Raw genomic sequence first — 17,017 nt, forward strand, 5'->3', positions numbered from 1 at the left:
GTCAGACGTGCCAGGTGACGCAATTCCTCAGTAAATGCGATTTCTGCAGAAAATAAGAATGCCTTACATCGTGCGAAACTCGTGTTTGCTCGTCAAACGTTCTGGACATGTTGCTGAAGCGGTTTCGTTCTCTTGTTCTGATTGGATGACGTGCATGTCAATCAATGTGGTTTTTCCTCCTCCAGAAGACGTCACATGCCCCACCTTTACGGTCTCTGATTGGGCCGAAGGACCGTCCATCACCAGCAAGACTCGTCTATTTGTGACGTATACAACCTGCGACGGACGAATACGTTGATGGAACGCGACAAAACGGAGTCGCTGCGCTTGAGGGTGAGTGACTGAGGGCGAGATTGAGGGAAGGAGGGGATGAGGGACAATTAAGGGAATGCGCATGGTCACTTAGACTACTTATAACCGTAACCCTGTCTCTCTGAGCCGTTATCCCGTCACTCTGCCCTCTGACCCTTGACCCAGGCTGTAACCGTAATTAGTCATTCTGACTTCTGACCTAGGTTGTGACCGGAACCAGTCGCTCTGGTACCTGGCCCAGACTTTGTTCGTGATCCCGTAGCCCTGAGCCCTGCCCCAGGCTGAGACTGTAACCAGTCGCTCTGACCCTTGACCCAGGCTGTGTCCGTAACCCCGTCACTCTGACCCCTAACCCTGGATCTGACCAGGTGTAGAGTGTCCAAGGCTGGCATTTCTGCGACACGGGTCCCTTGGGGTCATAGGCAGCTTCACTCCCTTCTCCCTTATGTTGGAAGAGAGACATCATCACAGTGATAGATCCCTTTCATAGCTCTTCACGCGGTGCCCCACACTCGACATTTCCAACATCCTTTGGTCCCACGTGATTTCCAAACTCACCCCCTGCTCCATGTTGACAAATACAGTACTCTGCAAAAGTCTTAGGCAGCCCAGCAACATATATGTGCCTAAGACTTTTGCATAGTACTGTCTATGTCTCGATATACAACCCTCTGAGATTCATTTTCTTCTGGGCATACTCACTAAATCCAATAGCCATAATAGAATCAATGAAATACCACACCAACAGGGCAGACCACCGGTGTGCCAGAGATGACAAAACGTGCAATTACAAAAAGAAAGAAGAAGAATGTACAAATAAGCAATAAATATTGAGAACATGAGATGAAGAGTCACTGAAAGTGAATCCATAGGTTGTGGGAACGTTTCAATGATGGGGCGAGTGAAGTTATCCCCTCTGGTTCAAGAACCTGATGCCTGAGGGGTAATAACTGTTCCTGATCTTGTTGGTGTGAGTTCCTAATGGCAGTGGCGAGATGAAGTATGAACTTTGAACTTCTCACTGCCTCGGTAAAGCAGCCAAAATAATCAAACACTCCACCCACCCCTGACATACTCACTTCCCCCCTCTACCATCGGGCAGAAGTTTCAAAAGCCTGAAAACACGTCCCACCATCTCAAGGACAGCTTCTACCCTGCTGTTAGAAGACAACTGAACTGAACCTAGTACAATCTTTACCTCACAGTCTACCTCGTTATGACTTTAATCGTATTGTCTACCTGCACTGCACTCTCTCTGTAACTGTTACACTCTATTCTGCATTCTGTTATTGTTTTACTTTGCCCTACCTGGAATGCTCTAAGTAATGATCTGATCAAGCTTTTCCCTGTATCTTGGTACCTGTGACAATAATTAATGCCAACGAGGAATTGCATTACACCCAGTGTGTTTGACAGTAATCTGATTTGTATCCCCGCAGTTCGGCGCCTGGCGTCCGACGGCCTGAACGGGAAGACGTGCTCACCAATCTCCGCACCATGCCTCTCCCCCTGGCGCTCCAAGCCCGCCTGGCCAAGCGAGGCATCCTCAAGCATGTGGAACCAGGTATGTTCCCCACTTCCAACACCACCACCCCCACCTCTGCTGGAGGGAGACGACGTAGTGCGGTAGTGAAAAGTAAGGGCTTGGCCCGGTGGCTCCGCGGGTAGTGCTGCTAACTGGCAGCTCCGGAGACCCAGGTTGGATCCCTGACCAATCTGCTCCTGTTTGCCCCAGCATCCCTCACATGGTGGATTAGTCAGCCACTGTAAATTGCCCTCCGTTGTGTGGGTGAGGAGAATTCTCTTTGGGGTCTGAGGGTGCTAAAGCAGTTTATCAGAATAAGGGATGGCTCTCATTGAAACCTGTTAAATATTGAAAAGCCTAGATAGAGTGGATGTGGAGAGGATGTTACCTGTAGTGGGGAAGTCTAGGACCAGAGGAAACAGATAGAGTGGATGTGGAGAGGATGTTTCCTATCGTGGGGGAGTCTAGAACCAGAGGACACAGATAGAGTGGATGCGGAGAGGATGTTTCCTATAGTGGGGGAGTCTGGGACCAGAGGACACAGATAGAGTGGATGTGGAGAGGATGTTTCCTGTAGTGGGGGAGTCTGGGACCAGAGGACACAGATAGAGTGTGTAAAGAGGGTTTCTTCTTTTTGTTAACTAGCAGGAATGCTAATTTACTGATAACGAGAATGGTATTCCTTTGTAAACCAAATGGGGATTAATGTTCTTTCTTCTGAGTCTGTAAGCTTTTGTTGACGGGCTTTTGGGCAGATCGGCGCGAGGGGGTCGAGAGAGAGGACGCAATGCTCTAAGCTGGGTGAGGATCGGACCCCAAAGGGGGGTCCGAGGCCGGGAGATTCTCCGAGGAGGGGGGGGATGAAGCTAGATGTGCTTGGTTGACCACTCGGAGGGTCCTGAGCTGTTTGGAGAGTTGAGGAGTTCGGAGGGTCCTGAGCTGCGAGTCGAGGAGTTCGGAGGGGAGCAAATGGTGGCCAAAAGACTTCAGTAATTGAGCTCCAACGGCTGTGCACGAAGTGGTTTGGACTTTGATAAGTTTGGCGCCTTTTCTTTAATTTTCTCTTCATATATAGTATCGTTATTAATCACTTAGTTATAGTAACCTTTATAAATTGTACTCATTTAATCGCATATGGTGTACTGTCTGTTTTTGGGCGAGGCGGGGACATCACACAGCATCCACACCAGCTGATTACCCAGTTTGGCGGGGCCGAAGGCTGCTCCCCCTAGACGAGAACGAGCTGAGCGAGCCTGAGGCGACCCAGGGGGTTACATTGTGGGGTGCTCGTCCGGGATTGATTTCTGTGGAAGCTGTGTGATCACCCTCTTTAAATTGTGTCTGCGGCGAAGAGCTGGTGTGCCTTTGTGGGTGTGCGATTGCTGGTTATCGCGGTGTGTGTGTTGGGTGGGGTGGTTGCTGTTGGCTGACGAAATGGTGGTGGGACCATGGGTTGTTTGGAGATTGAGGAGTGAGAGGTTGAGAGAGGAGTTGGTAGTGGGCCCTAGGTATCCCCAGTTGTGTCCGAGCCTGAAGGGTTTAGGTGAGGGGGTACGGAGATCTCAGAAGGGTTAGGGAACTCCCAGATAGTTGGCCTAAGTAGCACCTGAAAAACGGCGTGAGGGTTACTGTGTGGGGAGAAGATGTCACTGTTTGTGCTTGGGTTACGGTATGTTGGCAGGAAAGGTGGCGAGTTATTTAGTAGTCATGAGGACATGACTTTTATTTGGTGGAGGGAGAGTGTAAAGAGGGTTTCTTCTTTTTGTTAACTAGCAGGAATGCTAATTTACTGATAACGAGAATGATATTCCTTTGTAAACCAAATGGGGATTAATGTTCTTTCTTCTGAGTCTGTAAGCTTTTGTTGACGGGCTTTTGGGCAGATCGGCGCGAGGGGGTCGAGAGAGAGGACGCAATGCTCTAAGCTGGGTGAGGATCGGACCCCAAAGGGGGGGTCCGAGGCCAGGAGATTCTCCGAGGGGGGGGGGATGAAGCTAGATGTGCTTGGTTGACCACTCGGAGGGTCCTGAGCTGTTTGGAGAGTTGAGGAGTTCGGAGGGTCCTGAGCTGCGAGTCGAGGAGTTCGGAGGGGAGCGAATGGTGGCCAGAAGACTTCAGTAATTGAGCTCCAACGGCTGTGCACGAAGTGGTTTGGACTTTGATAAGTTTGGCGCCTTTTCTTTAATTTTCTCTTCATATATACTGTATCGTTATTAATCACTTAGTTATAGTAACCTTTATAAATTGTACTCATTTAATCGCATATAGTGTACTGTCTGGTTTTGGGCGAGGCGGGGACATCACACAGCATCCACACCAGCTGATTACCCAGTTTGGCGGGGCCGAAGGCTGCTCCCCCTAGACGAGAATGAGCTGAGCGAGCCTGAGGCGACCCAGGGGGTTACAAGTGGTTGTAGAGAGGATGTTTCCTATAGTGGGGCAGTCTAGGACCAGAGGACACAGATAGAGTGGATGTGGAGAGGATGTTCCCTATAGTGGGGGAGTCTAGGACCAGAGGGCCCCGAAGGGGTGCTGTTGATCAGAGATAGTGTCACGGCTGCAGAAAAGGTGGACGCCATGGAGGGATTGTCTACGGAGTGTCTGTGGGTGGAGGTTAGGAACCGGAAGGAGTCAATAACTTTACTGGGTGTCTTTTATAGGCCGACCAATAGTTACAGGGATATCGAGGAGCAGATAGGGAAACAGATCCTGGAAAGGTGTAATAATAACAATAATAACAGGGTTGTCGTGGTGGGAGATTTGAATTTCCCAAATATCGAGAGGCATCTCCCTAGAGCAAGGGGTTTAGATGAGGTGGAGTTTGTTAGGAGTGTTCAGGAAGGTTTCTTGACACAGTATGTAGATGAGCCTACAAGAGGAGAGACTCTACTTGATTTGGGTTTGGAAAATGAACCTGGTCAGGTGTCAAATCTTGCAGTGGAAGAGCATTTTGGAGAAGTGATCATAATTCTATCTCCTTTACCATAGCATTGGAGAGAGATAGGAACAGATAAGTTAGAAAAGCGTTTAATTGGAGTAGCGGGAATTATGAGGCTATCAGGAAAATTGGAAGCTTAAATTGAGAACAGATGTTCTCAGGGAAAAATATGAAAGAAATGTGGCAAATGTTCAGTGGATATTTGTGTGGGGTTCTGTATAGGTATGTTCCAAAGAGACAGGGAAGTTACGGTAGGGTACAGGAACCGTGGTGTACAAAGGCTGTAATAAATCTAATCAAGAAGAAAAGAAAAGCTTACAAAAGGTTCAGAGAGCTAGGTAATGTTAGAGATCTGGAAGATTATAAGGCTTACAGGAAGGAGCTTAAGAAGGAAAGTAGGAGAGCCGGAAGGGGCCATGAGAAGGCTTTGGTGGGCAGGATTAAGGAAAACCCCAAGGCAGTCTGCAAGTATGTGAAGAGCAAGAGGATAAGACGTGAAAAAATAGGACTTATCAAGTGTGACAGTGGGAAAATGTGTATGGAACCGGAGGAACTAGCAGAGGTACTTAATGAATACTTTGCTTCACTATTCATTATGGAAAAGGATCTTGGTGATTGTAGTGATGACTTGCAGCGGACTGAAAGCTTGAGCATGTAGATATTAAAAAGATGATGTGCTGGAGATTTTGGAAAGCATCAAGTTGCATGGGTCACCAGGACCGGATGAGATGTACCCCAGGCTGGTGAGGGAGGAGATTGCTGAGCCTCTGGTGATGATCTTTGCATCATCAATGGGGACAGGAAAGGTTCCAGAGGATGGGAGGGTTGCAGATGTTGTTCCTTTATTCAAGAAAGGGAGCAGAGATAGCCCAGGAAATTATAGACCAGTGATTCTTACCTCAGTGATTGGTAAGTTGATGGAGAAGATCCTGAGAGGCAGGATTTATGAACATTTGGAGAGGTATAATATGCTTAAGAACAGTCAGCATGGCTTTATGAAAGGCAGGTTGTGCCTTACCAGCCTGACTGAATTTTTTGAGGATGTGACTAAACACATTGATGAAGAAAGAGCAGTAGATGTAGCGTATATTGATTTCAGCAAGGCATTTGATAAGGTACCTCATGCAAGGCTTATTGAGAAAGTAAGGAGGCATGGGATCCAAGGGGACATTGTTTTGTGGATCCAGAACTGGCTTGCCCACAGAAGGCAAAGAGTGGTTGTAGACGGGTCAAATTCTGCATTGAGGTAATCAGTGGAGTACTTCAGGGATCTGTTCTGGGATCCCTACTCTTTGTGATTTTTATAAATGACCTGGATGAAGAAGTGGAGGGATGGGTTAGTACATTTGCTGATGACTCAAAGGTTGGAGGTGTTGTGTGGAGGGCTGTCAGAGGTTATAGTGGTTATAGGTGCAAAACTGGGCTGAGAAGTGGCAGATGGAGTTCAACCCAGATAAGTGCGAAGTGGTTCATTTTGGTAGGTCAAATATGATGGCAGAATGTAGTATTAATGGTAAAACTCTTGGCCGTGTGGAGGATCAGGGGGATCTTGAGGTCCGAGTCCATAGGACGCTCAAATCAGCTGTGCAGGTTGACTCTGTGGTTAAGAAGGCATATGGTGTATTGTCCTTCATCAATCGTGGAATTGAATTTAGGAGCCGAGAGGTAATGTTGCGAATATATAGGACCTTAGTCAGACCCCACTTGGATTACTGTGCACAGTTCTGGTCGCCTCACTACAGGAAGGATGTGGAAGCCATAGAAAGGGTGCAGAGCAGACACCTCCTCCTCTGTAATCTGTACAGGTTCCATGAAGTTGATACCACTTTGCCTCACTTCCATAGACTCTGTATCCTTCTCCTGAGTAAATTCAAAGCAAAGAATCCATTGAAGATCTCCCCCATCAGTTTGGGATTCCAGAGGTTTTCACTCAGAAGCACATTGGGGGGGTGGGGTGCACAGAGTGGGGGGCCAGAAGAGCCTGTACCGTGCTGTATGTCAATAAATAAATAAAATCCTTCAACTCCAGTCGTATATACACACAGTCTGTCTCACCCCCTCCCACCCTCTCTCCCTCTTCCACCCCCTTCTCCCCCATTTCCTCCTACACTGACACCCTCTTCCCCGACTGTCTCCCCCCCCCGCCGTCTCTCTTCCCCCCACCCATCTCACCCCTGTCCCTCTCTTCCATCCACCCTCACCTCTCTCCACCCCTCCCTCACACACTCACAGTGCTGGAGATCATGCTCAAACCCAGAGCTCTGTATCTGTGATGCAGCATCTCTCCACTCTGATCTACTGCAGCTCTATCGCTGTGTACAGGGGAACAATATGTAGGGCAATGAGACTGCCCCAGGAGTCGGGATAAACTCGGTGGGCCACACGGTCATTGCTACACAACTGTTGACCCTTTGCTCTGTTTCGCCACCTTCCTTTGTCTGCCCTCCCAACATCCACCCAACCGCTCCACCACAGAGCCCGACGAGGAGATTATCGCTGAAGACTACGACGATGATCACATCGATTACGAAGCTACGCGGCTGGAGAATCTACCCCCCAACTGGTACAAGGTCTTCGAGCCCAGCAGGTGAGGCTCACTCTGTGTTGACGTCTCCCCTCTACCTCACTCTCCCTCTCTCTCACCCCTCCCGTGTCTGTCTCTCCGCACCTAACAAAGCCTCTCCATTCCCTATCCCTCTCCTTTCCCCAGCCATCCCCCTCCCCTTTCCCCAACTCTGCCTTCTGTGATACCCACCTCCGCTCTCATGTTCCCGCTCTTCTCACTGTTGTTGTGCATTCACTGCGGAATACCTTGGAGGTGACACAGCAAGATGAGCAGCGGGTAGGGACACTGTCTCCCAGCTCCTAAAACGCAGGCTCGATGTGTGTTGTCTGTTACCTGTGACCTGTGGGTTTCCCCCTTCGCTCCCGTGCACAGTTGGACGTACGGGGTCAGGGGTTTTCCCCCAGTGTGCGGGTTGAGTGGCAAGAGATGGCGTGACGGTGATGGGCGACGGGGAGCGATTGGTCTGAGTACCTACACTGTGGACAGCAAGTGTAATGGAAACAAATGAAGATAATTACAGGACATAAGACAGATCTGTCTCCAGTGCGAGGTGGTTCTCACCGAAAGAGATTAGTGGGATTTGGGGGAGCTTTGTAAAGCAGCAGTCAGACTGCATTTGGAGTAATCACAAAATGCTGGAGAAACTCAGCAGGCCAGGCAGCGTCTAGGAAAAGAGTACAGTCGATGTTTCAAGCCAAAACCCTTTGGCAGGACTACACTTTGGAGGGTCATGAGCAGTTTTGGGCCCCATATGTAAGAGAGGATGTGCTGGCAATGGAGAGGGTCCAGAGGAGGTTCTCAAGATTATTCCTGGGAATGAATGGGTTAACGATCGAGCGTTGATGGCTCTGGGCCTGTGCTCATTGCAGTTCAGAAGAGTGAATTCATTGAAACCTATCAGATATTGAAAGTGCTCAATAGAGTTGACAAGAAGGGTATGTTTCCTGCAGTGAGGGAGTCTAGGACCAGAGGGCACAGCCTCAGCGTAGAAAGACGTCCCTTTAGAACAGAAACGAGGAAGAATTTCTTTAGCCAGAAGCTGGTGAATCTGGAATTCATTGCCACAGGCAGCTGTGGAGGCCAAGTCATAAGGTGTATTTAAAATAAAGGTTGATTGCTTCCTAATTAGTCAGGGTGTAAAAGGTTATGAGGAGTATGGGGTTCAGAGGGATAATAAATCGGCCATGATGGAATGGCAGAGCAGACTCAATGGGCTGAATGGCCCCATTCTGCCCCTGTGTATAATGGTCTCTGTAACTGGGCGCTTTCCGAATGATACTGCTATTAAGCTGCTTCTGCCTGCCCTGAAATATCTCCAGTGGTGGGGGAGGTGGGTGTTGGGACGAAGAGAGCAACAGGGGAGGGGATTGGCTGCCCAGATTGAGGGGTAACTCGGTTCAGTCCACCTGCAAAGAAGTGCAATTGAATAGGAACAGCTTTAGTGGACGGTAGGGTGGGGGCTGCGGAGGGAAGAAGTGAGAATATCCGGGAGGGGTGTGGGAAGTACGGAGAGTTGGCATTGGAAGGAGGCGAGAGTTGTGGGGGGACGGGGAGGTGAGGGATGAAGTGTTGGGAGAGGAGGAAGAGACAAAGAGAAGGGAGCAGAGGGACATGCAGATGGAGGGTCGTGGAGGGGGGTGCATGGAAGGCCAGAAAGGGGGAGGAAACTAAGGGAAGGGGGAGGGGAGACTAGAGGGTCAGGGAGGGGGAAGAGGAGACTGGAGAGTCAGGGGTTTACTGTGGAAGGTCAGGGAAACATAGAAATATAGAAAATAGGTGCAGGAGTGGGCCATTCGGCCCTTCAAGCCTGCAACGCCATTCAGTATGATCATGGCTGATCATCCAACTCAGAACCCTGTACCTGCTTTCTCTCCATACCCCCGATCTCTTTAGCCACAAGGGCCATATCTAACTTCCTCTTAAATATAGCCAATGAATCGGCCTCAACTGTTTCCTGTGACAGAGAATTACACAGATTCACCACTCTCTGTGTGAAGAAGTTTTTCCTCATCTCGGTCTTAAAAGGCTTTCCCTTTATCCTTAAACTGTGACCCCTCGTTCTGGACTTCCCCAACATCAGAAACAATCTTCCTGCATCTAGCCTGTCCAATCCCTTTAGAATTTTATACGTTTCAATAAGATCCCCCCTCAATCTTATTCCAGTGAGTATAAGCCTAGTCGATCCAGTCTTTCTTCATAATAAAGTCCTGCCATCCCAGGAATCAATCTGGTGAACCTTCTCTGTACTCCCTCTATGGCAAGAATGTCTTTCCTCAGATTAGGGGACCAAAACTGCACACAATATTGTAGGTGCAGTCTCACCAAGGCCTCGTACAACTGCAGTAGAACCTCCCTGCTGCTGTACTCAAAACCTTTTGCTATGAATGCCAACATACCATTTGCCTTTTTCACCGCCTGCTGTACCTGCATGCCCACCTTCAATGACTGGTGTACAATGACACCCAGGTCTCGTTGCACTTCCCCTTTTCCAAATCGACTACTGTTCAGATAATAATCTGTTTTCCTGTTCTTGCGACCAAAGTAGATAACCTCACATTTATCCACATTAAATTGCATCTGCCATGAATTTGCCCACTCACCTAACCTATCCAAATCACCCTGCATCCTCCTCACAGCTAACACCGCCGCCCAGCTTCGTGTCATCCGCAAACTTGGAGATGCTGCATTTAATTCCCTCATCTAAATCATTAATATATATTGTAAACAACTGGGGTCCCAGCACTGTGCCTTGCGGTACCCTCTAGTCACTGCCTGCCATTCTGAAAAGGTCCCATTTACTCTCATTGTTTGCTTCCTGTCTGCCAACCAATTCTCTATTCACATCAATACCATACCCCCAATACCGTGTGCTTTAAGTTTACACACTAATCTCCTGTGTGGGACCTTGACAAAAGCCTTTTGAAAATCTGAATATACCACATCCACTGGCTCTCCCCATTCCACTCTATTAGTTACATCTTCAAAAAATTCTATAAGATTCGTCAGACAAATCCATGCTGACTTCTCAAATCCATGCTGACTTTGTCCGATGATTTCACCTCTTTCCAAATGTGCAGTTATCACATCTTTGATAACCGACTCTAGCATTTTCCCCACCACCGATGTCAGACTAACCGGTCTATAATTCCCCGGTTTCTCTCTCTCTCCTTTTTTAAAAAGTGGGGTTACATTAGCCACCCTCCAATCCTCAGGAACTAATCCAGAATCTAAGGAGTTTTGAAAAATTATCACTAATGCATCCACTATTTCTTTGGCTACTTCCTTAAGCACTCTGGGATGCAGACCATCTGGCCCTGGGGATTTATCTGCCTTTAATCCCTTCAATTTACCTAACACCACTTTCCCTACTAACATGTATTTCCCTCAGTTCCTCCATCTCACTAGACCTTCGGTCCCTTACTATTATTTATGTCCTCCTTAATGAAGACAGAACCAAAGTAGTTATTCAATTGGTCTGCCATGTCTTTGTTCCCTATGATCAATTCACCTGTTTCTGACTGTAAAGGACCTACATTTGTCTTAACCAATCTTTTTCTTTTCACGTGTCTATAAAAGCTTTTACAGTCAGTGTTTATGTTCCCTGCCAGCTTTCTCTCATAAACTTTTTTCCCTTTCCTAATTAAGCCCTTTGTCCTCTGCTGGTCTCTGAATTTCTCCCAGTCCTCAGGTGTGCCGCTTTTTTTTGCTAATTTATATGTTTCTTCTTTGGACTTGATACTATCCCTAATTTCCCATGTCAGCCACAGGTGCACTACCTTTCCTGGTTTATTCTTTTGTCAAACTGGGATGAACAATTGTTGTAGTTCATCCATGCGATCTTTAAATGCTTGCCATTGCATATCCATTGTCAACCCTTTAAGTATCATTTGCCAGTCTATCTTAGCTAATTCACGTCTCATACCTTCAAAGTTACCCTTCTTTAAGTTCAGAACCTTTGTTTCTGAATTAACTATGTCACTCTCCATTTTAATGAAGAATTCCACCATATTATGGACACTCTTTCCCAAGGGGCCTCGCACAACAAGATTGCTAACTAACCCTTCCTCATTGCTCAATACCCAATCTAGAAAGGCCTGCTCTCTAGTTGGTTCCTCGACATGTTGGTTCAGAAAACCATCCCGCATACATTCCAAGAATCCTCTTCCTCAGCACCCTTACCAATTTGGTTCACCCAATCTATATGTAGATTGAAGTCACCCATTATAACTACTGTTCCTTTATTGCACGCATTTCTAATTTCCTGTTTAATGCTATCCCCAACCTCACTACTACTGTTAGGTGGCCTGTACACAACTCCCACCAGCGTTTTCAGCCCCTTAGTGTTATGCAGCTCCACCCATATCGATTCCACATCCTCCAGGCTAATGTCCTTCCTTTCTATTGCGTTAATCTCCTCTCTAACCAACAACGCTACCCCACCTCCTTTTCTTTCTTGTCTATCCCTCCTGAATATTGAATATCCCTGGATGTGGAGCTCCCATCCTTGGTCACCCTGGAGCCATGTCTCTGTGATCCCAACTATATCATATTCATAACTATCTGCACATTCAATTCATCCACCTTGTTACGGATGCTCCTCGCATTGACACACAAAGCCTTCAGGCTTGTTTTTACAACTCTCTTAGCCCTTATACAATTATGTTGAAAAGTGGCTCTTTTTGCTTTTTGCCCTGGATTTGCCTGCCTGCCACTTTTACTTTTCACCTTACTTCTTCTTGCTTCTACCCTCATTTTACACCCCTCTGTCTCTCTGCACTTGTTCCCATCTCCCTGCCACATTAGTTTAAAGCCTCCTGAACAGCAGTAGCAAACGCTCCCCCTAGGACATTGGTTCCAGTCCAGCCCAGGTGCAGACCTTCCTGTTTATACCGGTCCCACCTCCCCCAGAACTGGTTCCAATACCCCAGAAATTTGAATCCCTCCCCCTTGCACCATTTTTCAAGCCATGTATTCAACTGAAATATCCTCCTATTGCTACTCTGACTAGCATGTGGCACTGGTAGTAATCCAGAGATTATTACCTTTGTGGTCCTACTTTTTAGTTTATCTCCTAACCCCCTAAGGGGAAGGGGAAACTAGGATCAGGGAGGGGGAGGAAACTGGAATGTTGGGGAGGGGGAGTTTGTGGCTGATCAGGGAGGGCAGGGGGGAGACTGGAGGGTGAGGAAGGGGAGGAAACTGGAAGGTCAGGGAGAGGGCAGAAACTGGAGGTTCAGTGGGGGGGGCAGAGGAGACCGGAGGGTCAGGGAGAGGGGGAGAGACTGTACAGGGTCAGGGAGTTGGGACAGATCGCGTAGGGTTGGGGAATGGGGAGGAGGGGATGGGCAAAACGACAGGCAGTAACTCTGGCCCCTTGCCCCCAGCGGCCTGCCCTACTACTGGAACATCGAGACCGACCTGGTGTCCTGGTTGTCTCCCACTGACGCGGCTGCTGTCATCACCAAGTCCGCCAAGAAGCTGAAAGGTGATTGGTCCGCCACCTGACGAGTACCCTGTTGTCCCGCCCCTCGTGCCCCCCTCGGCCCAGTTCCCGGTCACACCAGGCAACGACCCCACATTACTCAGCTCTCAGCCATATGGTCGGGGTGGGGGGGGGGGGGGGGTGGTTCTTCCCATTGGCCCCGCCCATCTCGTGTCTCCTCCTCATCAGCACCACCCACTCCTGGGCTCCTACAACCCCTCAGCTCCGCCCGCCGCTGGGCTCCCCCCACCCTTGGGGCTTCTCCCCTGGCCCTGCCCATTAAAGGCTGATTTATACTTGTACGTTGCATCTACGGCGTAGGTAACGTGTACCCTATGCCATACCCTACGCTGTAGGGTGACGTGCACCTCTCTAGAAAACTCACTCATGCCTCGCGGCGACGCAACACGCTACAACTGTGATTGGCCTGCTCGGTAGCATCACATTTCCTCTTACACATTTCCGGTTGCTTCTTCCCCGCCATGTCTGTAGGCTGTGCATACACCAATAGATGAACCAAATTGTCAAATCTACCTGCCGACATGCAAAAATGTTTGAAATACATTTCCTCGTCCGTGTCTCTCACAAAGAAACTCAACACAGTGGCACAGAAACCCCACCAGCAACTAGCGTTTCGGCACTCACCAACGCATGCTTGCTACAACGTAGAGCGACGCAGAAGTGAAAATCAGGGTTTTGGCATAGGCTGTAGCGTTGCCCGTACACACAAGTATGAATCAGCCTGAAGCCTCCTTTCCTTTCCTTCTGGTCCCATCAGACAGTTCAGTCCCCTCTAGGATTTGCCCGACTTGCCTCTACTCACCACGGGGTTCCTTCCACCCTCGCCCCTTTGTCCGCACCTTTTTGAGGTCTCCTCATGCCTCGGTGCTCCTCACCTACGTCGCTGCTGTCTGACGCCCCCATCCCGTGTCGTACAGAGCAGGAGGACGCACCGGAGCGGTTTGACCGGAACGAGCGAGAGGAGCCGAGGGAGAAGTGGCACTCCCGGAGGGAGGAAGGACATCGCCACAGCCGCAGCAAGAAGGGTGAGCTCCCTCGGAGGGGTTGGGGGGGGGGGCGGATTTTGGGGAGATGTTCCCAGAAGCAGGATGGAGCCCCAAGAGACTTACCCTTGGAACGGGGAAGGGTGGAGTGAAGTATGTTCCAGGAAGGAGAGGGAAAGGCTTTTGGGGAGAGCAAGAGCGAAGGCTGAGGCTTTATAAGGCACTGGTGAGGCCTCGGAGTATTGTGAGCAGGTTTGGGCCCCTTATCTAAAAGGATGTGCTGACGTTGGAGAGGGTCCAGAGGAGGTCCATCAGAATGAGTTCAGGAATGAAAGGGTTAACATACGAGGAGCGTTTGATGGCTCCGGGCCCATACGTGATGGAATTTAGAAAGAACGAGGGGGATCTCATTTCAACCTATCAAAAGTTGAAAGGCCAAGATAGAGTGGACGTGGAGAGGATGTTTCCTGTGGTGGGGGAGTCGGGGACCAGAAGAAGCTCTGGAATTTGTTGCCACAGATGGATCTGGAGGCCGGGTCATTGGGTATGTTTAAAGCAGAGGTTGCTAGATTATTGATTAGTCAGGGTGTGAAAGGCTACAGGAAGAAGACGAGATTGGGGTTGAGTGGATCAGCCATGATGAAATGGCGGGGCAGACTTGATGGGCTGAATGGCCTGATTCTGATTCTCTGTCTTATGGTCCCAGGGAGTGGGGCAGGTTGAGGAGTGTTCCCAGTGAGAATGTTAGGGAGAGGCAGACCAGTGGTGGATGGGTGAAGAGGTTCAATAGGATGTTGAGGTGGGCTGCCCCAGGAGGGACAGTGGTCCTGGAGAAAGGAAGGAGTCTCCATGGGAGTGGTGAAGGTGTCCGGCGATGGGCAGAGCGAGAGGCGAAGGGGAGGGCAAACCCAGACACGGTCACAGAATACACAGGTTTCCCCCGCTCTCTGAAAGTATAGCAGTCCTGTGAAACCTTTCGTAGGTCAAAATGTCGTAAAGCGACGAAACAGTTACCGTTAATTTATATGGGAAAAATCTTTGATCGTTCCCAGACCCAAAAAATAACCTACCAAATCATACCAAATAACACATAAAACTTAAAATAACACTAACGTATGGTAAAAACAGAAATGGTATGATAGATACACAGCCTAAATAAAGTAGAAATAATGCGTATGCAGTGTAGTTTCACTTACCAGAATCGGGAAGATTCAGCAAAAGCCGAATTGTGAAAAAAAAATCACGCACACCTGCCCGCGCAAGGCTTCACAGTCATGGCAGTCTTTCTCGGGGTAAACGCAAGTTTGAAACAGGCACCTTTTCTCATAAAAGCGAAAATCCTCTTCAGATTTCTTTCGGTCAGCGAAAACAGGTACTAATGTATGTCTTTCATAAAAGCAAAGTGGCATAAAACAAACGTATGTGGTGTGGTGTGCTGTGCCTGGTGGGGTGGATAAGGATTACAGCCGGTGGGGGGAGGGGGGCGAGGTTGAGGGCTTGGATACTGAAGACTCACTTCCATCACCCTCCGCAGGGAGAGATCGGAAGGAGGACAGTGTGGATCCTATGGACCCCAGTGCCTACTCCGACGCTCCTCGGTGAGTGTGAGACTACTTCCTCCATACTGAAATCCCAATCCACGCTCCCTCCACCACTACCCAATACCACTCCCCCTCTCACACCGTGCCCCTTTCCCCCCTCACACCATGGCTCCTCTCCCCCTGCGGTCCCTCTGCCCCTCTCGTCCCCCCACCCCACACTGCCCTCTAATCCACCTAGTCCCCGCCACAACCATTCCCCTCGTTCGTTTCTGCCCTCTCTCCCGCATTGCACCCCCCCTGCACCTCCCCATGTGCACTGACCCGTCCCCTCTGTTGCAGGGGTTCCTGGTCGACGGGCCTGCCCAAGAGGAACGAAGCCAAGACGGGAGCAGACACCACAGCGGCCGGCCCCCTCTTCCAGCAGCGGCCCTACCCCAGTCCTGGGGCTGTGCTCAGGGCCAACGCTGAGGCCTCTCGGGGCAAGTGAGGGGTGTCCCCATGCTCGGGTTCATTGGGGGTGGTGGCTGACGGGGAAGGAGAGGGTTATGTACTGGGCTGGGTTTATTCTTGGGAGTGGAGCCTCTGTCTCTCCTTTCTCTCCCTCTACCCTGTCTCTGTCTCCATGTCCCACCACTCTTCCTATATTGCTCACTCTCCTCCTCCTCTGCCCATTCCCTCTCTCCATTTCATTTTCTGTTTATCTCCCTCTCTCCCACACCTCCCCTACCAATAACCACTCAGAGGCTGCTGCTCAGGGAGTGGTGGGGGGAGAATGGGCTATCTATAAGATAGAGCTGTTTCTCTGCTGCCAGAGCTGCTGGGATAGCTTTGGCTCCATTATTCCGTTACTCAGTGAGCATTTGGATGCTGTTGCTCGCAGTTTTGTGGTTGTGGGGAAAGACACATTAAAAATGATTTTGATGCCACGCAGCTGTTATTTGTTCACTTGGGGGATTTCTGGGGGAAGGAAAAGAGAGGGAACAGGGAAGGGGAAAGGGTGAGGTACAGTCCTGTGCTAAAGACTTGGGTACATACTGCAGCAAGAAGAAGTTTGTGCAGTTGCCTGGTTTTCTGAATTAATTAGTCATAAAATGTGGTCTGATCTTCATCTAAGTCACAATAATCGACAAACACAATCTGCCTAAAATAATAACATGCAAACAGTTGTACTTCTCGTCAATACTGAATGCACCATTTGAACAATCACAGTCTAGGTTCAAAAGCAAATGTGAAATTCTGGAGTAACGCCTTCTACAAAAGTTATCTGGAGTCAGGTGTTCCAATCAATGAGGAGATCGGAGGTGTGGATTGTAGAGGTGCCCTGCCCTATAAAAAGACACACAAAGTCAGGCTACTGACAGAGCCTGCTATTCTCAAGAAAGATCTGTTAATGTGCACCATGCCTCGATCAAAATGACTGTCAGAGGACCTTGAAAGAAGTATTGTAGAGATGCACAAAGCTGGAAAAAGCATTTCTAAAGACCTGAGTGTTCATCAGTCCACAGTAAGAGAAATTGTCTACAAATGGAGGAAAGTCAGTACTGTTGCTACTCTCCCGAGGAGCAGGCATCCTGCAAAGATCACACCGAGAGCACAGCGTGCAATGCTGAAGGAGGTGGAAAAGAACCCAAGGGTAACAGCAACAGATA

General features: G+C 49.1%; 1 protein-coding gene across 1 annotated transcript; it reads left to right on the forward strand.

Moving 5' to 3' along the window:
- The first annotated feature begins 180 nt into the window (after positions 1-180).
- On the forward strand, positions 181-16,294 carry pqbp1 (polyglutamine binding protein 1). The gene is made up of 7 exons (XM_059949577.1): positions 181-333; positions 1,752-1,876; positions 7,251-7,362; positions 12,726-12,826; positions 13,762-13,869; positions 15,362-15,425; positions 15,708-16,294. The coding sequence occupies exons 2-7, from the start codon at positions 1,810-1,812 to the stop codon at positions 15,853-15,855; spliced, it is 600 nt and encodes a 199-aa protein (XP_059805560.1). The 5' UTR covers positions 181-333; positions 1,752-1,809; the 3' UTR covers positions 15,856-16,294.
- Positions 16,295-17,017: the final 723 nt, after the last annotated feature.

The sequence above is a fragment of the Hypanus sabinus genome, chromosome 24 (genome assembly GCF_030144855.1).
Source record: "Hypanus sabinus isolate sHypSab1 chromosome 24, sHypSab1.hap1, whole genome shotgun sequence".
Classification (NCBI taxonomy): Eukaryota; Metazoa; Chordata; class Chondrichthyes; order Myliobatiformes; family Dasyatidae; genus Hypanus; species Hypanus sabinus.